The sequence below is a fragment of the Nomascus leucogenys genome, chromosome 6, assembly GCF_006542625.1.
Source record: "Nomascus leucogenys isolate Asia chromosome 6, Asia_NLE_v1, whole genome shotgun sequence".
NCBI classification, from domain to species: Eukaryota; Metazoa; Chordata; class Mammalia; order Primates; family Hylobatidae; genus Nomascus; species Nomascus leucogenys.
Window position 1 is genome coordinate 71,839,538 of NC_044386.1, and position 21,503 is coordinate 71,861,040.

Below are 21,503 nucleotides of genomic sequence, written 5' to 3' on the forward strand. Positions count from 1 at the left end.
AGATCCTGCTCCTAAGAAAAATACTGGCGGGGCATGGCGGTCACGCCTGTAATCCCTAAAACTTTGGGAGGCCCAGGCAGGTGGATCATTTGAGGTCAGGAGTTCAAGACCAGCCTGGCCAACATGGTGAGACCCCTTCTCTACTAAAAATACAAAAATTAGCCTGATGTGATGGTGTGTGCCTGTAATCCCAGCTACTCGGGAGGCTGAGGCAGGAGAATCGCTTGAATCCGGGAGGCGGAGATTGCAGTGAGCTGAGACTGCACCACTGCACTCCAGCCTGGGGGACAGAGGCTGCACCACTGCAGCCTTGACTTACCGGCCTCAGGTGGTTCTCCACCTCAGCCTTGCCAGTAGGTGGACTGCAGGCACATGCAACCACGCCTGGCTAATTTTTGTATTTTTTGTAGAGACAGGGTTTTGCCATGTTGCCCAGGCTGGTCTCGAACTCCTGGAATCAAGTGATCCGCCCGCCTCAGTCTCCCAAAATGCTGGGATTACAGATGTGAGCCACTGCACTCGGCTAATAGTAATGAACTTAGAACAGAAGGAAAAGATGTTATTATTTTCTTAATTATGTTTTATCTATATTTTCTAATTTTTCTAAACATGTAAAGATAAAATTCTATTCTTAAAACTCAATAAGACCTCAGAACAAAAAAATTAGAGTATAAATATTTATTTTAGTTAACTTGTACAAATTTGGTTTCTGGAAAAGGAATGGAATACACTTTCTGAGAAAAAAAAATCCATGACTTTGGCCGGGTGTGGTGGCTTACGCCTGTAATCCCAGCACTTTGGGAGGCCAAGGCGGCAGATCACCTGAGGTCAGGAGTTCAAGACCAGCCTGACCAACATGAAGAAACCCCTGTCTCTATTAAAAATACAAAAATTAGCCAGGCATGGTTTCAGGTGCCTGTAATCCCAGCTACTCAGGGCGCTGAGACTGGAGAATTGCTTGAACCCAGGAGGCAGAGGTTGCAGTGAGCTGAGATTGCACCATTGCCCTTCAGCCTGGGTGATGAGCAAAACTCTGTCTCGAAAAAAGAAAAAAAGAAAAGCCGACTGGCTGAAAGGATTAAAAAAGAAAGTATGATCCATCAATGTGCTATCTACAAGATAAATGTTTTAAATTAAACAGATTGAAAGTAAAAGGATACAAAGATACAACACTCAAATAGTGACCAAAAAAGAGCTGAAGTGGCTGTACTAATATCAAATGAAATACACTTTAAATTAAAGCAGGGCTGGGCATGGTGGCTCAAGCCTGTAATCCTAGCACTTCGGGAGGTGGAGGCAGAGAGATTACTTGAGCCCAGAAGTTCGAGATCAGCCTGCGCAACATGACATAATCCCATCCCTACAAAAAATTCCAAAATTAGGTGGGCATGGTGGTGCCCACCTGTGGTCCCAGCTATTTGGGAGGCTGAGGTCATAGAATCATGTGAGCCGGGGAGGTTGAGGCCGCAGTAAGCCAAGATCGGGCCCCTGCACTCCAACCTGGGCAATAGAGTGAGACCCTGTCTCAAAATAAAAAAAAATAAAAAAAGGGGTTGAGACAAAAAAGGACACTTTTTTTTTTTTTTTTTTTTTGAGATGGAGTTTCGCTCTTGTTGCCCAGGCTGGATGGAGTGCAATCGTGTGATCTCGGCTCACTGCAACCTCCGCCTCCTGGGTTCAAGTGAGTCTTCTGCCTCAGGCTCCCAAGTAGCTGGCATTACATGTGCATGCCATCATGCCCAGCTATTTTTTTTTATTTTTGGTAGAGACAGGGTTTCACCATGTTGGTCAGGCTGGTCTCAAACTCCTGACCTCCGGTGATCCACCTGTCTTGGCCTCCCAAAGTGCTGGGATTACAGACGTGAGCCACTGCGCTGACTGAAATCTTCATCTTATTTATTTATTTTTTATTTTATTTTTTTTTTGAGATGGAGTCTCGCTCTGTCGCCCAGGCTGGAGTGCAGTGGCGCAACCTCGGCTCACTGCAAGCTCCGCCTCCCGGGTTCATGCCATTCTCCTGTCTCAGCCTCTCCGAGTAGCTGGGACTACAGGCGCCCGCCACCACGCCCGGCTAATTTTTTGTATTTTTAGTAGAGACGGGGTTTCACCGTGGTCTCGATCTCCTGACCTTGTGATCCGCCCACCTCGGCCTCCCAAAGTGCTGGGATTACAAGCCTGAGCCACCGTGCCCGGCCTCGTGAAATCTTCATTTTAAAAAAGGCTAGGTCAGGCATCATGGCTCATGCCTGTAATCCCAGCACTTTGAGAGGCCAACGCCCGTCTCTACCAAAAATACAAAAATTAGCTAGGCGTGGTGGTGTGCACTTGTAATCACAGCTACTCGGGAGGCTGAGTCAGGAGAATTGCTTGAACCCGGGACGCAGAGGTTGCAGTGAGCCAGATCATGCCACTGCACTGCAACCTGGGACCTGCAGAGAGAGACTCCATCTCAAAAAATAAATAAATAAAGACTGGGTGCCAGATGTGGTGCATAGGCCTAGTTTGTTGACTCCTGTACTTAAGATATAAAACTCTAAAGAACTGTGGGAGGGAGCTTCCCTCTAGAGGCACAGGAGCAGGCAAGTTGGTCCCTGAGCAGTGACTTTATAGTAACTTGTTACACTGTGTTTTTTGTTTTGTTTTGTTTTTTGTTTGTTTGGTTGGTTGTTTGAGACAGAGTTTCACTCTTGTTGCCCAGGCTGGAGTGCAGTGGCATGATCTCAGCTCACCACAACCTCCAACTCCCAGGTTCAAGCGATTCTCCTGCCTCAGCCTCCCAAGTAGCTAGGATTATAGTCGTGCACCACTATGCCCGGCTAATTTTGTATTTTTAGTGGGGATGGGGTTTCTCCATTTTGGTCAGGCTGGTCTTGAACTCCCGACCTCAGATGATCAGCCCGCCTCGGCCTCCCAAAGTGCTGAGATTACAGGCATGAGCCACAGCACCCGGCCTATTTTTTTTTTTTTAAATACAGAGTCTGGCTCAGTCGCCCAGGCTGGAGTGTAGTGGCACGATCTTGGTTCACTGCATCCTCTGCCTCCCAGGTTCAAGCAATTCTCCTGCCTCAGCCTCCTGAGTAGCTGGGATTACAGGTGCATGCCTAATTGCCTCTCAGTGAAGCACCTCATAAAACTTGGTGAAGCAGTAAGCAGTGTATTCCAAATGCATTTGTTACAGAGGTAAGTCTTGAGTGCATTGGAAGGACAAATGAATTCTATGAGTGCTCAGGGCAGGCTTCATGAAGAGATACAATTTGAGCTAATACTTGATGGACACTTAGGGTTTCTGGGCAGAAAAATGGAGTGAAGGGTATTGGTAGAGAAAACAATGTGTGCGGGACACAAAGATTCAGAATGGTACTCAAAGAATATATATAGCAATAAAATATATGTATGTATATCTATAAAACAATAATTATTATGGAGCCTGGACAGTTGAATGCATCCTTTCTAAGACTTCCTCCTAGGGGGAGCCATGGGATGCAGAGAGCAGCAAGGCCCAGGAGTCAGGACCTCAGGACCCGGCAGAGGCCAGACATGGGCAGAAATCCCGGCTCCACCTCCTGCTGCAGCTGTGGGCAGGTGGGCAGGTCAAGGGACCTGTGGGCTTTGGTACTTGGTAAGCGTGGGTTCAAGCATGGGGTCAAACTCCAGCTCCACCATCCTCCCTCCCTATCAGCTTTTCACTGGAAGCTGGGGCAGTGCTTCTTGCGAAGATAAAATGATGAAGTATCTAGCACCAAGCAGGTACCCGGTATATTGTGGCTTCCTCCTCACCCCCCCCAAGAGATGAGGATCAAAGACCCTGCCCTGTCCCTGAGGCCTTTCGGGCTAGTGTGGAGCAGATGTGACCCTTTTAACAAATCATTCTGCTAAAGGCTGAGGGAAGCTAGCCTCCCTCTGGAGCTGCTGAAGAAGGGAAGGTACCTGGGGAGGGGCATCCTGGTTCAGGTGCATTCCCAGGGTCCAGAGAGTGCTCGCCGCTTACGCCCACCTTGAAGGAAGTGTCAGGATTTAGTCAGGGAAGAAGCAGAACCATGTGAATATGGGCTAAGGGATTTGTTGTGGAATTCGACCTTACAGGATTGTGGAGGGGCTGGGAAGTGGAGGTGTGGGGAGAGTGCTGGAGCGTCAGAGAGGAAGTCACCAATCGGTCACCCTGAGAAGCTGAAACATGCCCAGCCACCTAAGTGGGACCACCAAGGGCAAGGCCCTGGAGAGATTTCTGGGCCACTGTGCCTTGTGGAGCCCCCACATCTGTGGGTCTGCCACGAAGCGCCTGGTGCTGGGCTTGGGGCCACAGCAGGTCAAAGTGCAGGTCTGCCTGCCCTGCTGGCTTTTGGCTGCTTGCTTTGCATTATTGTTTTTTTTTCCATGAACCCAAAGGCCATGGTACACTGAATGCTGAAACTAAACCTTCACTGGCTACATCATAGACAACATTCATAGGTCACCATAGTCATGGTGCTTCTATTGTCTTTCAGGACCTTGGGCCAGCTCCTGTCCAGTTCAAACCGGTTGAGACCACTGACCCTTCAACTGGACCTGTGCACGTGCCTGAGAAAAGGTCCATTTTGACGTCAGAGAGTCCAAAACTCCATCTTCAGAGCCCAACACTCCACCTTCAGATCATGCTAATGCCACCATTTTCTGTACTTATGTCCTATGAAATGCCAAGAGGCCTGACGACACTTTTTTTGTTTGTTTGTTTGTTTGTTGAGACAGGGTCTTGCTCTGTGGCCCAGGCTGGAGTGCAGTGGTGTGATCTCAGCTCACTGCAACCTCTGCCTCCTGAGTTCAAGTGCTTCTCCTGCCTCAGCCTCCTGAGTAGCTGGGATTACAGGTGCACATCACCACGCCCAGTTAATTTTTGTATTTTTAATAGCGACAGGGTTTCACCATGTTGGCCAGGCTGGTCTCGTACGCCTGACCTCAGGGGATCCACCCGCCTTAGCCTCCCAAAGTGCTGGGATTGCAGGCGTCAGCCACCGCGCCTGGTGGAAAATTCAGTCCTTTTTATTTTGCAACATTTGGGATTTGCTTCTCATTGGAGTACCTTCTCTGAACACCAGATGGCATGAGATCATTGGTCACATCTGGGCCAGTGTATCAGAAAAATTGTCATTCAAGAGCAAATGCGAACCTTTCAAAGATGCAGACACCCATTCTGTAACACACCGTCACTTGCTGAGTTTTGGTAGCTTGCAGATGTCCTGCAGTAAGTGATTGGAGCTGAGTTTTAAAATGGGTTTCTGTTTATTCCTTTTCCACTTGATACAGATCATCACCGGACATGTTTGTCCCAACAGTCTTTAATGTATTCCCACAACTGAACCCTTTCCTCTGAAGATTTTTGCTGTATGGTTTTGTTTTAGGAATCTGTGAAGACTTGTGGATTGATCAGAATGTCTTGATGCTCTGCTGCTTTGTAGAGTCAGTTTATCTGTTTCTGTGGAATCCCATCTCAATTCCTATGAAGTACCTTGGAGCAAAATTGGGATGTTTTCTATTCCTGCTGCATGTAAAAAAATTGCCTTACACCCGGCTGGACACAGTGGCTCACGCTTGTAATCCCAGCACTTTGGGAGGCCAAGGTGGGCAGATCACAAGGTCAGATCAGGACCATCCTGGCTAACACGGTGAAACCTGTCTCTACTAAAAATACAAAAAAATTAGCCCGGCATGGTGGCGGTTGCCTGTAGTCCCAGCTACTTGGGAGGCTGAGGCAGGAGAATAGCAAGAACCTGGGAGGGGAAGCTTGCAGTGAGCCGAGATGGCGCCATTGCACTCCACCCTGGGCGACAGAGCAAAACTCTGTCTCAAAAAAAAAAAAAAAAAAAAAAAGAAAAGAAAATTGCCTTACACCCAACTAAAGATCATTGGCTCGAATTAAATGTAGCATGTCTTCTATTTGCTTGATCGGGGCTTTTCTAGAGGGGGTGGTTTTTATCAAGTGTTTATTTCTATACCAAAATGATTCATGCTGTGTTTCAAGTCATTCTTTAAATGTATTTGTTTCATTGTTTGTAAAGTTGATAAGAGATATTCTGCCTGTGTGCATGTTGATGTGTATCTGTGTATTCCCACATATCTATGATTTTTTTTTTTTTTTGAGACAAAGTCCACTTTCGCCCAGGCTGGAGTGCAGTGGCTCGATCTCGGCTCACTGCAAGGTACCCCTCCCTGGTTCACGCCATTCTCCTGCCTCAGCCTCCCGAGTAGCTGGGACTACAGGCACCTGCCACCACACCCAGCTAACTTTTTGTATTTTTAGTAGAGATGGGATTTCACCGTGTTAGCCAGGATGGCCTCGAACTCCTGACCTCATGATCTGCCTATCTCAGCCTCCCGAAGTGCTGGGATTACTGGCATGAGCCACCGCGCCCGGCCTCCCACATATCCATGATTTACTCGTGGCTGAGTTTTGATTTCAGCTTTAGTTAGTCCTATGCCACCACCATGCTTTGCTGAGTTTCAGGCAGGGAATGTGGCCCGTCATGGTGAAGGGTGTTATTCTTGAGACTCTCTCTATGTAACAAATTACCTTGAATCTCAGCAACAACCATGTGTTTGTGAATTTGGGGAGTATAAATTTGGACAAAGCCCAATGGAAATGGCCTGTTTTTGCTGCACACTGTCTGGGGCTTCACCTGGGAAGACTTGAAGGCTGGGGGGACTTGACTACTGGGGACCTATCTTTGGGAGACTTGAAGGTCTGTTGATTCCCATATTGTGTGTGTAGAATGAGGCATCTGGAAGATGAGGATGATTCCACATGAGGCCTCTCCATACAGCCTGTCTTCCTCATGACATGGCAGCTTCAGAATCATCAAACTTTTTATGTGGAAGCTCAGGGCTCCTGGCACAAGGGTCCCAGCACAAGGCAGAAGCTGCGTCACCTTTTATGATGCAGCCTTGGAAGGAACACCGCATACAATGGTTGAAGCAGCCACCCAATTCAAGAGGAATGGGGACAGATACCCTCCTTTTTAATTAAGTACCACAGAATTTGGGGGCTATTTTATAAAATTACTGTACTTCTGAAGCTTTTAGAGTGAAAACAATCTGGGTTCAAGGCTCACCTCTGAACTTTTTAACTTTCCTCATCCTTTAAGAAAATTTTTTTGGCTGGGCATGGTGGCTCATGCCTGTAATCCAAGCACTTTGGGAGGCCAAGGCGGGTGGATCACGAGGTCAGGTGATCAAGACCATCCTGGCTAACATGGTGAAACCATATCTCCACTAAAAACACCAAAATTTAGCTGGGCGTGGTGGCTGGCACCTGTAGTCCCAGCTACTCGGGAGGCTGAGCCAGGAAAATGGTGCGAACCTGGGAGGCGGAGCTTGCAGTCACCCGAGATCACCCCATTGCACTCCAGCCTGGGCGACAGAGTGGGACTCCATCTCAAAAAAGAAAAGAAAAAAAATTTACATATATTTAAGGCACGACATGATGTTTTGATATACATAGTATATTAGTAGTCTGTTCTTGCATTGCTATAAAGAAATACTTGAGACTGGATAATTTATAAAGCTAAGAGCCTTAATCGATTCATGGTTCTGCAGGCTGTACCAGAAGCATGATGCTGGTTTCTGAGGAGCTTACAATCATGGCGGAAGCTGAAGGGGGAGCAGGCATGTCACATGGCCAGAGCAGGAGCAAGATAGAGAGAGCAGGGAGGTGCCACACACTTTTAAGTAACCAGATCTCATGAGAATTCACTCATTGTCATGAAGACAGTACCAAGAGGGATGGTGCAACACCATTCATGAGAAATCCACCACCATGACCAAATGACCTCCCACCAGGCCCAACCCCCGACATTAGGAATTACATTTCAATATGAGGTATGGATGGGGACATACATCTAAACCATATCACATAGTGAATTGCTTCCTACAGTGAAGCCAGTTAACAGATCCATTATTACAGAGTTACTTTTTTTGTGTTTGGTAAGAGTACTTAAAATCTACTCTCTTAATAAATTTTTAATATACAATACCCTTCTATTAACTAGAGTCCTCATTTTATGGTAGGTCTTCAGACTTATTCATCTTACATAACTGTACCTCAGTGCCTTTGACCTATTTCTCCCTATTTCTTCTCTTCCCTTCCCTTGGAAAACAGTCTTTTATTTTTGGTTTGTGTGTATTCTATTTCTGTTTAGATGCCACCTAAGAAAGAAGACCGCATGGCATTTTTTTTCTATGCCTGGCTTATTTCACTTAACATAATGTCCTCCAGGTTTATTCATGTCATTGCAAATGGCAGGATCTCCTTTATAAGGCTGAATAGTAGTCCTCATCCTTAAAGCAGCAGTGTAAAGCATGTCTATCTCCTTTTGTAGGATTAAAGGAGATCATTCCCATGTTAATGTTATTCTTGAATTTTTGTCTGGTTCTATTTTTTCTATAAAGGCTGGTGTCCATTTTCTTAGACTTAGATTTATGCTTAGATAGTAGCTTGGGCGGGGGATTATTTTTAGTTTTTTTTTTTTTTTTTTTTTTGAGACGGAGTCTCGTTCTGTCGCCCAGGCTGGAGTGCAGTGGTGCAATCTCGGCTCATTGAAAGCTCCGCCTCCCGGGTTCACGCCATTCTCCTACCTCAGCCTCCTGAGTAGCTGGGACTACAGGCGCCTGCCAAAACGCCCAGCTGGTTTTTATTATTATTATTATTATTTTTATTTTTAGTAGAGACGGGGTTTCACTGTGTTAGCCAGGATGGTCTCAATCTCCTGACCTCGTGATCCACCTGCTTTGGCCTCCCAAAGTGCTGGGACTACAGGTGTGAGCCACCGCGCCTGGCCTATTTTTAGTAATTTTTAATAGGAAGGAAAATACGAGAGTATCAATAATCATGTATGCTTTGGTAATACGGATTTCTGGAACATGGATTACTAATACACATATAGGTCTTGTAGATTTCATCCTTTATAGAGATTCTAAGCAACTGCATTCATTGATTCTCTGGCTTACTCTTTTCTTATTTTCTCTTTTCCCTTCTGAACTGTTGGGAACAAGCCCCCCCCCAAAAAGCCTCGCCATAAACCGGCCCCAAAACTGGCCATAAAGAAAATCTGTGCAGCACTGTGACATGTTCATCATGGCCATAACGCCCTGGGCCACACTGGAAGAAGAATTGTCTTGGGCTACACATAAAAATACACTAACAATAGCTGATGAGCTTAAAAAAATCCCAAAAATATCTAATAATGTTTTAAGAAATTTTACTTTGGGCCGCATTCAAAGCCGTCCTGGGCCACGTGCTGCCTTCAGGCCATGGGTTGGACAAGCTTGATCTACTCAGTAAGCTCAGCTCCCTACAGCAATACCTTCCTTTCCTCACCATGAAGTTTATGGTTAGGGACAAAATAAAAGCTACAGAAGTCTTCCTCCCTGGCAAAACTAAAGCTGAAGTCTTTGATCATCATCTTTTCTTTGTCTTTGTAATAAAACCCTATAACTTAATGACAAGAACCACGGTTTTCTTGACATAGTAATTTTTCCCTTTTATTACAGTGGTTTCTGTGTAACAACCCATCGTGTCCCTCTTTCAGCCCCTCCGCTTTTTGCCCTGCTTCTAGAATGTACAGAACTGAGTGTAGAGTTTAGTTGCAGTAATGAACTGAGCAGAGGTCTGGAGCGTGCTTCTCCTAGTCCTCTGTAGCATTCATTTATCACCATACCTGTGGCGTCCTGGCGTTTGCGTGGGTGCACCCCAGGTGTTTGCTGCCCCTCCTGGTTTGCAGTGATGTTTCTGTTCTGGTCGGTGCTGTGGAGCATGGCCTTGTGTATGTCTTAGGCTGTCGAGGTGTCCCAGCATATGGTTTTGCATTTGCCTCTCCGGGGTCCTGAGGGTTCTGTAGGTTTCACAGACTCTAGGTGAGTTTCGGTGGTCATTTCCTGACCCGTGATATCTATACCTAGATGAGTGGTGTGCTTTTGATTTCACTTCTACTCACAGAGCAAGGCTGGGTCTCTGTTTTCTCGTGGGGCCTCTTGCTACCCAAAGCCTGGGACGGGCAGTGTGTTGCCCCCTGGCTGTGGTTGGCTGGCAGGCAGGTGATCCTGAGTGGCTCCCGGCCTTCTGCAGGAAGCTCGGATTCAGTGGGTCCTTGTGTGCATTCCCGTGTGGGAGGTTGTTCTGAAGCCTGGCGGCTTGGCTCTGCTTTCAGAGCCCGTAACCTCTTGATTCCTGCTGTGTGTGCCCATGTGAATTTTGGTTTTGCACTTGAGGAGTTTCCTTATGTACTCTCAGCTCTGCAATCTAATTTTTATCAGCTTTTTTTTTTTTTTTAGACAGGGTGTCACTTTGTCACCCAGGTTGGAATGCAGTGGTACAGTCTTGGCCTACCAGGTTCAAGTGATTCTCCTGCCCCAGCCTCCCAAGTAGCTGGGACTAGAGGTGTGTACCATCACGCCCGGCTGATTTTTTTATAGAGATGGGGTTTCATCATGTTGGCCAGGCTGATCTTGAACTCCTGATCTCAAGTGAGCTTCCCACCTTGGCCTCCCAAAGTGCTGGGATTACAGGCATGAGCCACCGCCTGTGGCAGCTTTTGTGGTTACATTGTAGCCCATTATTTCTGTGTTTGGTGCAGATTGTTGGGGCGGGGTGGAGGTTGCTGTTGCTAGTTGTTTAGCTCCTCTGCTGATCTTGAGCTTTTCCATATACGTTTTCATAGTGGGGTTAAAAAAATTCCTCTAGAAAATACTTCAACTATTGTGGGTAAGAGGTTTTTTAGTCCAGTTTTTAAAAATACATAAACTGAGGAGTTATTTTGTCTATTTAAATAATACTTCAAATTGAGTTTTATTCGGTGTTTAATAAAATTTGAAATTCACTCATTTTTAGGGGTTCTAAGTGAAAATTGTTTTTCTCCTTTCAGTTGCATGCTGCCATTAGTCATCAGGTTGACCCGGAATTCCTTGGTTTAGGTCTGGACAGCGTCCTCCTGAATAGCCTGAAGCAGGCAGTTGTGACCCTGGCCAGCAGCGCGGGCATGCTGAGCACCGTGCAGTCGGCCGCCCAGGCCGTGCTGCAGAGCGGCTGGTCCGTGCTGCTGCCCACCACCGGGAAGCCAGACCGGGCACTCTCTGCTCTCCTGCCCTGCACAGGTGGGCTCGGGGAAGGAACAGGAGAGGGCATGGGTCGGGGTGCTGGGAGGGGATGGTGTTTCACTCAAATTGGCACACACTTTCTATTTCAGTTTCAGGCAATGAAGAGAACGTAAGTCCAGGTCATCAATTCATGATTGATCTTCTGGTGGGCAACTTCATGGCTGATGGAGGGTTGGAGTCAGCTTTACACGCAGCCATTATTGCAGAGATCCAGGTATGGCCTTGGAGGCACACGTGACCTGGTGGTGCGCTGAGATCGGACATACCACACTCACACATGTGAAGAATAACAGAAAACAGTAAAACACTAAACTTTTATGATATCCAAGTATTTTTTAAGTTAAAATTCTTTTATGTGCTAATTTAAAAAATTATTGAGATGATTTAATTGTGATAAAATACTGCATGTTGTCTGTTTCAGTGAAGTTAACAGGTAACCTATTCATCATGTAGACCATTCCCGTCACCCGGAAAGATCCCTGTGCCCCTTGGCACTTGCAGCCAGGATACTCCCCTGCCCTCAGATTAGATTCATTTTGCCTGCTCTGAGTGTCACAGCAATATAACTGTATAGTATGCACTCTTTCCTGCTTTGCTTTGGAGAATGATTTTCAGATTCACTCACTGTTCTGTGTATTGTGACTTTGTTTTTATTATTGGGAAGTTTTCCATTTTACAGGTGTAGTACTGTTTGCTAGTTCATTCTCCTATTGAAGGACATTTAATTGTTTTTCTTTTTTTTTGTTTGTTTTTTTTTTTTCCAGACAGGGTCTTGCTCTGTCACCCAGGCTAGATGCAGTGACCTGATGTTGGCTCACTGCAGCCTTGTCCTCCTAGGCTCAATTGATCCTCTGACTTCAGCCTTGTGTGTTGCAGGGACCACAGGCATGTCACCATGCCCGGCTAGTTTTTTGATTTTTTTGTAGAGACAAGGTGTTACTGTGTTGCAAGGCTGGTCTTGAACTCCTGGGCTCAAGTGATCCCCCACCTTGGCCTCCCAAAGTGTTGGGATTACAAGCGTGAGCCACCGCGCCCAGGCTTTCTTGTTTTTGGCTGTGTAGAGCTGCCACGATTGTGCTGTGAACACGTACTTTAGTGAACATATGTTCTCCCTTTGGGTAAACACTTGGAGTGAAATTTGTTAGGTCCTGGAGTCAGTGTGTGTTCATAGTTTCCCAAAGTGGCTTTGCCATTTACATTTGAACCAGGACTTTTGTGTGTGAGAATTCCAGCTTCTTCTTGTCCTTACAAAGCAGCTGGATGCTGCGTGTGTGGAGCAGATCACATTGGGTTTTGTGAGAGCCGTTAGCAGGGTTAATGATTTTAGGGAGTTCACAGAAGGAGGCTGGAGAGCATCCGCAGAGGCAGCGTACACCTTGGATCTGTAAAAAGAAGACACTGTTTGAAACTGCACAACTGAGTTGGGGTTTCCACCAGGGCAGGTGGGGGCCTGTGGGTAGGCGTGTGCGGTAGCCACAGAGGCTGGGATAGCTTGGCATTGGGGTCAGGCCTCCGCCAGCCTGTGTGCCTTCACACCTGCTAATGAGATCACTTGTAAACAATTTCCGTTTATGAATTACGGGACATTGAAGCCAGAAAAGAAGCACAGAAGGAAAAAGAAATTGATGAACAGGAAGCACATGCCTCAACATTTCATAGACGCAGGACTCCACTGGATAAAGACCTTATTAATATGCGAATCTGTGAGTCTTCTGGCAAACAGTGTTTGCCTCTGGTTCAGCTCATACAACAGCTTCTTAGGTAAATCGTAGTAGCTGTATTGTATTGTGTTTTACTTATTTACTTTTTTTTTTTTTTTTTGAGACAGAGTTTTACTCTTGTTGCCCAGGCCAGAGTGCAGTGGCGTGATCTTGACTCACGGCAACCTCCGCCTCCCAGGTTCAAGTAATTCTTCTGCCTCAGCCTCTCAAGCAGCTGGGATTACAGGCATGTGCCACCATGCCCGGCTAATTTTGTAGTTTTAGTAGAGATGGGGTTTCTTCATGTTGGTCAGGCTGGTCTTGAACTCCCGACCTCAGGTGGTCCACCCACCTTGGCCTCCCAAAATGTTGGGATTACAGGCATTAGCCACCACACCTGGCCTATTTATTTACATATTAATATATATACATATATTTTTGAGACGGAGTCTCGCTCTATCGTCCAGGCTGGAATGCAATGTCACGATCATGGCTCACTGCAACCTCCGCCTCCTGGGTTCAAGCTATTCTCCTGCCTCAGCCTCCCAAGTAGCTGGGACTACAGGCATCTGCAACCACACCTGGCTGATTTTTGTATTTTTAGTAGAGACGGGGTTTTACCTTATTGGTCAGGCTGGTCTCAAACTCCTGACCTCAGGTGATCCACCTGCCTTGGCCTCTCAAAATGTTGGGATTACAGGTGTTAGCCACTGTGCTTGGCCTGTATTGAATTTGAATAGGTGATTATTGGTTTTCATATTAAGATAGTGAAATCCAGCACAAGGATCTCAAAAATTTGGTGATTGAAGGAATATTTTGAAAATTACCTAGTATAGATTTTAGGATAAAGAGCAGACCCTTTTAAATATAGGTGAGAGGAGAAGTTGGAGGGCATGATGATGTTCAAAAGTTTTTCACAGAAGAGAAATTGGGTGTGCAGTAAATCTGGAAAAAGATTCTTACTAATAAGCAGGTGGATGCAGATGAAAATCATCATGGAAGGTTATTTTTAAAACTGGTTGTATCATTGCCTTACTTTATATATTACAGAGTTATACATACTACTTTGTAAGATAACTTTTCTTTTCAAAACTGAATTCAGTGTGAAAGAATGGTGAGCATTGTTTTGGAAGACCCCACTAGGAGGAGGTGGGAAGAAGTCAGACTCACCCTGTGAATAGAAGCTAACCTTGGCAGAAGCCAAAATGGTCAGACAGTGTTGTCTAAAATTGATCACTCAACAAGAGCAAAAAGGTGAAGTGATTTGTGAAAGAGATTTATTAGAAAATGAAACACATTTGTACCTCTGTTTAATAAAAATCTGCTTTTTGTCAACTCGTACTCCTGGTTTTTGTTTCTACACATAGAGAAAGCAGAGCCCTGGCCGGTTGGATCAGGCAGCCGAGCACAGAGCAGGGAGCCCTGGGGGGTGGCCACAGCTCTCAGCTGGCCTGTTCATGGGGGCATGGTGGGTCTGCGGCATGGGGTGGGCCTGCGGCGTGGGGTGGGCCTGCGGCGTGGGGTGGGCCTGCTGTCCACAGCCAGAAAGAACTTAGTGGACACACAGTGAAATTTTGAAACAGGAAGTTTTAGAGCTAGTTTCTATCATAGAGTTTAGTAAATGCTATTTTGCAAAATATTTTTCTGATGTTTCTTTTGTTTTTCTAATCTGATAATGCATATTTCACACATTCTGGCCTTTAACCAATGGAAATTAGAGAGCTAAACTTAATATAGTTTGTGTTAATGGAAAGAGCTTGGGATTCGTTCTCAGAAAATTTCAGTTGCAACAGCTTGTTCACATAGGTGAACTTCCAACACGTAACTATAGGAGTAAGAATAAAAGCTGTGTTTCCTTTCACAGAGTTAAGAATACATGAGAAAATGGATGTTAAAAACCTTGTAATTAAAATGTAAATTTACATGCAAAGTTTTAAAGTGAGCATTTTCCAGAGGTGCTTTTCTAAGTTCTTGAATGCCTCTCCCTTTTGTGAGGAGGCTGCGTCGTGGGCTCTTGGTGTCTTTGGCAGGGGGTAAGTGCAGGGCTCCTGTTGTGGGTCCTTTGTTCTCACGAGGGTAGTGCCCGTTTTCCCCGTCTCCTGCTTGCCCAGACTGTTCCCATGCGCAGAGAGACTGGCCTGTTTCACCTGCAGCTGTGCTGTTTCAGCTGCAGCAGTGTAGCCTGCAGTGGCCAGTATGGCTGGCACTTACACCATTTGCTGATCAGCACTTGAAGTGTGTCCATCATAGCTGAGACACTGAATATTTTATCTGTTTAATTTTTATTGATTAAAATGCAGGTTTAAAAACTTCATTCCACTATTAGGAAGCATTTAAGAATGTTTAGAATCACTTGGCCCTGTGAGTCTGCATTGTCAACTGTATATTTTATGAGTCTTAAGTGCAGGTCAGATATTTTCAATGCAAATTTCACTGTCCAAATTGAAATGTGCTATATATGTAAGCTACAGGGTGCATGGTTTTTGAGGACTTAATATGAAATAACCTATGTAAAATATCTCAATTTTTCTTATATTTCATGCTGAAATGGTAATATTTTCAATCTGTTGGGATAACTATGATACATTATTAAAATTATTTTTTATTTTTTGAGATGAAGTCTTGCTCTGTTGACCAGGCTGGAGTGCAGTGGCACAATCTTGACTCACTGCAACCTCCGCCTCTTGGGTTCAAGTGATTCTTCTGCCTCAGCCTCCCGAGCAGCTGGGACTACAGGCGTACACCACCACGCCTGGCTGATTTTTGTATTTTTGTAGAGACAGAGTTTCACCATGTTGGCCAGGCTGGTCTCGAACTCCTGACCTCAAGTAATCTGCCCGCCTTGGCCTCCCAAAGTGCTGGGATTACAGGCATGAGCCACTGCACCCAGCCATTATTACAATTAATTTTACGTATGCTTTTTTTTTTTACTTTTATTAATGTGACTAAGAACAATTTCTTTTCCCCACCCTGAGATGGAGCCTCACTCTGTTGCCCGGACTGGAGTGCAGTAGCACAGTCTCAGCTCACGGCAGCCAGGCTGGTGAAGTCAAACCTACCACTCAGGAAGGAGACCCAGCCCTTCTCCAGACAGAGTTCAAGTGTGAGGACTGCCTTCTTTGGGCCTCAAATTCCCCACATGAATTCCAAGGACCCCTCTAGCTCCTACACTCTGGGCCAAGGTTTCCTCTGAGCCCCAGTCAGCCCAGAGGACCTAGGATACATCTTCCTTGGACAGAGACCCACCATAGGGGCAGCAGGAGGTAGGGGTGGGGGTAGGCAACATTCCTGTGGGCAGGTGGAGCTGTCGTCAGAGATGGTGTCTGCAGGCAGTGGGTGTATCGTGGCTCTGCTACTACTTGCTGGGTGGCCCCGTGATGTTTCTTTCCCCACTCTGGACCTCAGTTTCCCTATCTGTTCGGTGGAGATAAGATGCCTGCCTACATATTTGTGGACTGGGATGTGTGTGGGCCAGTTGCAGTGTTTCTTGGTGTGGTCCTGGGGCAGCGTGCACCACCCCACAGAGATTTCTGGGCCCCACCCTAGGCTCACAGGACCAGAATCTCTGGGAATAAAGCCTGGGAATCTGCATTTCCATAGGCATCTGGCTGATTCTGACATGATTGAAAAGCACTAATAGTATATAGCAAGCTCTTTATAAAAGCTAAATTCATAGCTGCCTTTTATTAAACATAAATCTGACCTTCCCTTCCTCAGTTAAGGACACACACCGCAGTTGAAAATCACTGTGCCTTTCCAGAGGCAGAATCTGACCTTTCCGATAAGATTCTGTTAACTGTTGCTTTCTGTAGTTTGTATTCCAAAACAAGGGGAATATCTTTCCATTTTTTCAATATAAATGTTTAAGTTGGATATGCTTTTTCAAACTGGACACACACTCACACAGTTTAGGATTTCAGCTATGGCTTCCTCTCAAATTATTAGCCCCTTTCTGCCAGGGAGCAGTTTTTCCCAGACAACACCCTGGACAGAGGCTGGTGGGGCCCCCTCCTCATCGGAATCACTAGATCATGACTGCCTCTTAGAGGTGGCTTTTTCTGCTTAAGTGTCAGCGCATGGGCTGAGATGTGACCCCCAAAGCTGCAGCAGAAGCTTCCACCCATCCTGGGAGCCCCCTGCCATCTATGTGGAAAGGCCTGTCCCTTGTCTTCTGGGCCCAGCCGGCCTCACAGGCATTCAGCAGATTGGAAAGTCGAAGCATGTGCTGTGCTTGGCTGGGCTCTCCTGCGCCCCTTTTTGGGGTGAGGTGGAGTGCATCCAGCCCCCAGAATCCCTGCTGTTTATCCCCACCCCTCATGCCCACTGCCATACACACTCACAAGTACAAACACAGGCGCAGTCACCGGCACACACCACTCTGGACAGCACCATTTCCAGCCTCAGCGGGGCAGTTTCCTTACAGGGAAGTTAATGAGGCACTAAAGAAGGCTCAGGGGACAGGGAGAACTTCTATCAAGAAGAGGCTCCTAGACCTGGTTCTGCCTCTGAATTGCTGGGGATCCTTGAAAAAGTTGCTTCCCCTCTTTGGCCTCAGTTTCCTCAGCTGAGAAATGGGAGGCCAGCCAAATGGTCTAAGGTTCTGGGAACCTCTAAGTCAGAGCCTGTAGCTGGTGCTAAGGATGAGGGAGAGGCCCTCAGGGTCAGCCGAATGCCTGAGAGTCAGGACAGGCCCAAAGGTGAGCAACCTGAGCACATCAGGTGGGTCCAAAGCTGGTGCATGAGCCCCACAGCCTGCAGAGCATCCCTGGACTTGGGAGCCCGCTCTCACCAGCCCAGTGGGACTTCAGAGATGTGGGGTCCAGCCTCTCCTACTATTGCAGGGCTGAGGGCTGGGAGCTGCCGATTCTGACCCCACAGCTGCCTTAGACATGCCAGATGGGCTGGGGCAAGACACACCCCTCTCTATGAAATGAGCAGTCAATCCAAATAGATACACGACAGAAGGGCTGTGGGATGGACCCAGCTGTAGCCTGGGGCTACAGACTGGCTTCCAGGGTACTCAAGCAGCTGGCCTTTGGGGTAGCAGCCCCGGGTACGAGAGGCAGGACTCGGAATCTCGGCCAAGCCTCCACAGGAATCCCCTCTGGAGAGCCCGGCACTCTGCAGGAGGGGCAGCAGGCAGCAGGTGCACCAGGAGCATGTTTCACAAGGTGCCAAATACTGCGTCTGCTCAGATAGGCAGCGAGTTGGAAAGTGGATGCAGTAGGCAGGGTGGCAGCTGCTCCCCACAGCCAGGAGTCCAGCCCAGCACCCACCTGAGTCCGCCTCAGTCCTGCTCAATTGGGTTATCCGTGCTCTTGGCCGTCTGGTCCCAACCACAGAGGGAGGGCTTTGGGGCGACCAGGTGAGCTGGCCCTTGTGGGAGGATGTAACTGACTCCTGAGCCTGGAGAGCCAGGCAGCCCCTCGCCAGCGTCCCCACCCCCACCTCTCCAGCGCCCCTCATTCCCTGATCTTCCCATCTGCTCCCCTGTGAAAGAGGCCCGGCAAGGATCAGACTACACCGGTTGCGGTCAAGAGATCTTTATTGGAGGTATCGAGCAGAGAAGGAAGAGAAGAGAGGACAAGAGAAGAGAAGAAAAGAGAGAGCTGCTGGTGTGCTGGGTTTTATATCCCTTGGGCCTACGTGGGGCGGGCCCAAGGGAAGGTGGGAGATGCTTCTTTCTGATTGGCCCTCCTTTGGTGGGTTCAGACAGTGCCCGGTCAAGGAGGGGAGAAGAACCCGGAACCAGCGCCATTAAGGTACCCCTGTTACCTAACACCCTGACCCAGCAGTTTCCTCTGCTCACTCTCTTTTCTTGCTCCCAGGCTTGCCAGGTCAGGTGTCCTTCACTCTCCTCTGAGTCTCCCTCTTTCCAAGCCGCCTCCACTCTACTTGACACACTCTCCCTTAAGACACCAGAGTACACAAGCGCAAGTCCCTGCACCTCACCTTTACTCCCAGACATGGGAGGGAGATGACATGAAGACCCAAACGCCACTTGGCAAGAGATCTGGGGTATGCAGAGGGGCAGATCTGAGGCTGTGGAAGCTCCAGGGGCTCCCTGCAGGAGGCCGCATGTAAGCTGGCTATTGAACGTGGCTCTGAGCTGAGACCTCTCCTTGAAGCTCCAGAGCAGGAGCCAGCTGCTAGCTGGAGCCCCCTGTTTGGTGCCTCAGAGAAACTTTGCACTCTGTAGGTCTAACTCTGAACCCAGAAAATCCCCCCATGTCGGCCCTGTCTCTTCACAGGGAAAGCACCACCTCAGACCCAGTTCTGCACCAAACCCACATTTGAGTCATGAGTCTCCTGCCCTGCACTGTGAGCACTCTGGATAAGCCAGTGCCGAGGGGGAAAGAGCTGTGAATGCCAAGCCAGAACATGAGCTTCAACTCCACCTCCAGCTCTGAGAGCTGTGGGTAGGGAAGGGCCCTAGTCCAGTTTGCTGTAGAAAGACCAGTCTGCCACTGTATGGCACATGGATGGCAGGGGCAGAGTGCAGGTGGAGAGAATAGAAGGTGGGCAGGGCGGGGGAGGCAGGGACCTGGCTGTAGCCGTGGAGATGGGAGGACAAACAGGACTTGGTGGCTACTTGGATGAACCAAGGGAGGAGTCTGGAAGAGACACCCAGTTTTGTATCAGATGTGTAGAGCATGGGATGCTGTTCATTGATCGAGGGAGGAGGAGGAGGAAGAGGTATGGCACGGGGAGGAGGTAGCTGAGCCCTGTCATGAATGTCATTTGAAGTCCCCAGGGAAAGCCAGGCCCGCCAGTGCCTTCACTGCTTCAGCCAGCTCTCAGGGTGTCTGTGCTCCCTGGCCCTCTTGGCTCCCACTTCATAGCTGTCAGCTGCAGTGGGGGACAGCTGCACAACGGCCCAGCATGTCTGTGTGTTTACCCAGGGGACTGCTGCGTGGCCCATGCCGAGCAGAAACTGATGGATGACCTTCTGAACAAAACCCGTTACAACAACCTGATCTGCCCAGCCGCCAGCTCCTCACAGCTCATCTCCATCGAGACGGAGCTCTCCCTGGCCCAGTGCATCAGCATGGTAGGTGCAGAGGGTACCTGTGGCTCAGGCTCAGGTGAAGAGGCAGCTCATGCCCAAGCCCAAGCAGTCAATGTCCAGAGGAATGAAATGACTAGAGTTGACTTAGACTCACCAGTACACGGTGGGGAGGCTGGAGGAGGGTCCATGAAGTTTATACGTGTCCAATATTTAATGAGGTCATGGTTTTGTTAACAAAGAAGAAATGAGGGTGGGAGCGGGATCACCACTGGCTAGGCAGCCAATGGGCCTGCAGAGACTCTGCTCAGCTGTCTCCAGCATGACCATGAGCTTCTCCTCTTCATCCTCCCAGCCCCACCCTACTTTCCTCCCCCAGCCTGCTCAACAGGTGACCTTACAGGCTCCCTACTCTTTGGGGGGAATAAAAACCAGACTGGGGAACTGATGCGTACAGAGGCCCAGGTGTAGGCGCAGGACCACAGGCAGTGCAGCGTCTACTGAGCCAGGTGGGTGAGGGTCTGGAGGGTGGGATGGCTGCTGCAGGCATGGAAAGGAGGCGCAGATGGCGGCACTCCCAGGGCCCATTGTCAGGGTCTCCATATGTGGATGTGTGCAGAGGTGGGGGTGCTGAGGGAGGAGGGGCAGGGAATTTCTCATCTTCTCTCTACTGCCTCTGAGTTGGAGATGTCAGAGGGAGCCATGGCCCACTGTAAAGTAACACCATGTCCCCACCCACAGGGTTAGAACCCCTCCCCTGGAAGCAGCTCTGAGGGGAACAGTCACATGTGGAGAGTGCAGGGCGCTGTGTCTAGCCGGGGGAAGGAGGTCACCAAGGGGGTTGACCCTCCTCTGGCCAGGTGGCTGCCTTCTGACACACCAGCCTCTCTCTCTAGCACAGTGGCCCCCACACACCCAGCCTGTGAAACCTACAGCCCTCAAGAAGGCTTTGGCCAAATTAACCAGCGGCTCCCTCTCCCAGGAGGAAGCACAGCTGAAGGATGTGGAGGGCAGTAGAGTTGTGTATGCTCCGCCCCCCTCTCTCCACAGTCTGACCGGAAGGAAGGGGGCTTTCAGCCAGGCTCGCCCAGGCTGGGGTCTGAGTGTCACTGTCCAGCTATTGGCTTCTTGCTTAATGGGTGAGCCCAGCTGCTCCTGTGCAGCTGCCACCCTAGTAAGGGTGAACCGGCAGGCGAGTTACATTTCTGAAAGCCTGGGAATACAGTAAATATTAGGCTGTGGGCTGCTGGGCCAGGAAGGGGTGTTTATTTTTCAGGGTTTGTTTATCTATTGACTTGATGAGGGAGGGTTATAGATACAACCAGTTTAAAGATGGAAATTTCGAGAGAGCAGGCAGGGATTTAGTGCTGGGTAAGCCTCGTCAAAGCGGCTCCTTTGGGGCGGCCAGAATCCAGTACCAATGTCCTCAGCACGTTCATCAACTGCTGGGGGAGTGCTGGACAGGATTAAACACAGGAGAACTTTCTGGATGATAGAAATACTCTGTATCTTCAAAGGAGGTAGGTTACATGGGTAATGTTAAATGAGTTAAAACTCATCAAAATGTAAACCAGATTCATGCATTTCACTGAATATAAATTATACCTCCAATTAAAAACATTTTTTAAAAGACAGATGGGCTGGATGCAGTGGCTCACACTTGTAATCCCAGCACT

At 48.1% G+C, this 21,503-nt stretch overlaps 2 protein-coding genes and 1 pseudogene across 2 annotated transcripts in view; 2 read left to right on the forward strand and 1 right to left on the reverse strand.

Annotated features, from left to right (window-relative positions):
* Positions 1 to 9,783, reverse strand: part of LOC115835564 — a 29,951-nt gene extending 20,168 nt beyond the window's left edge. Inside the window, exon 1 of the mRNA XM_030815117.1 lies at positions 9,687 to 9,783. Coding sequence (XP_030670977.1) covers positions 9,687 to 9,783 — 97 coding nt within the window. The remainder of the gene's footprint in view (positions 1 to 9,686) is intronic.
* A 987-nt stretch (positions 9,784 to 10,770) lies between these two features.
* Positions 10,771 to 12,092, forward strand: LOC115835391 (E3 ubiquitin-protein ligase HERC2-like). The gene is made up of 2 exons (XM_030813812.1): positions 10,771 to 11,118; positions 11,211 to 12,092. The coding sequence occupies exons 1-2, from the start codon at positions 11,004 to 11,006 to the stop codon at positions 11,357 to 11,359; spliced, it is 264 nt and encodes an 87-aa protein (XP_030669672.1). The 5' UTR covers positions 10,771 to 11,003; the 3' UTR covers positions 11,360 to 12,092.
* A 5,317-nt stretch (positions 12,093 to 17,409) lies between these two features.
* On the forward strand, positions 17,410 to 18,914 carry LOC100588668 (annotated as a pseudogene).
* Positions 18,915 to 21,503: the final 2,589 nt, after the last annotated feature.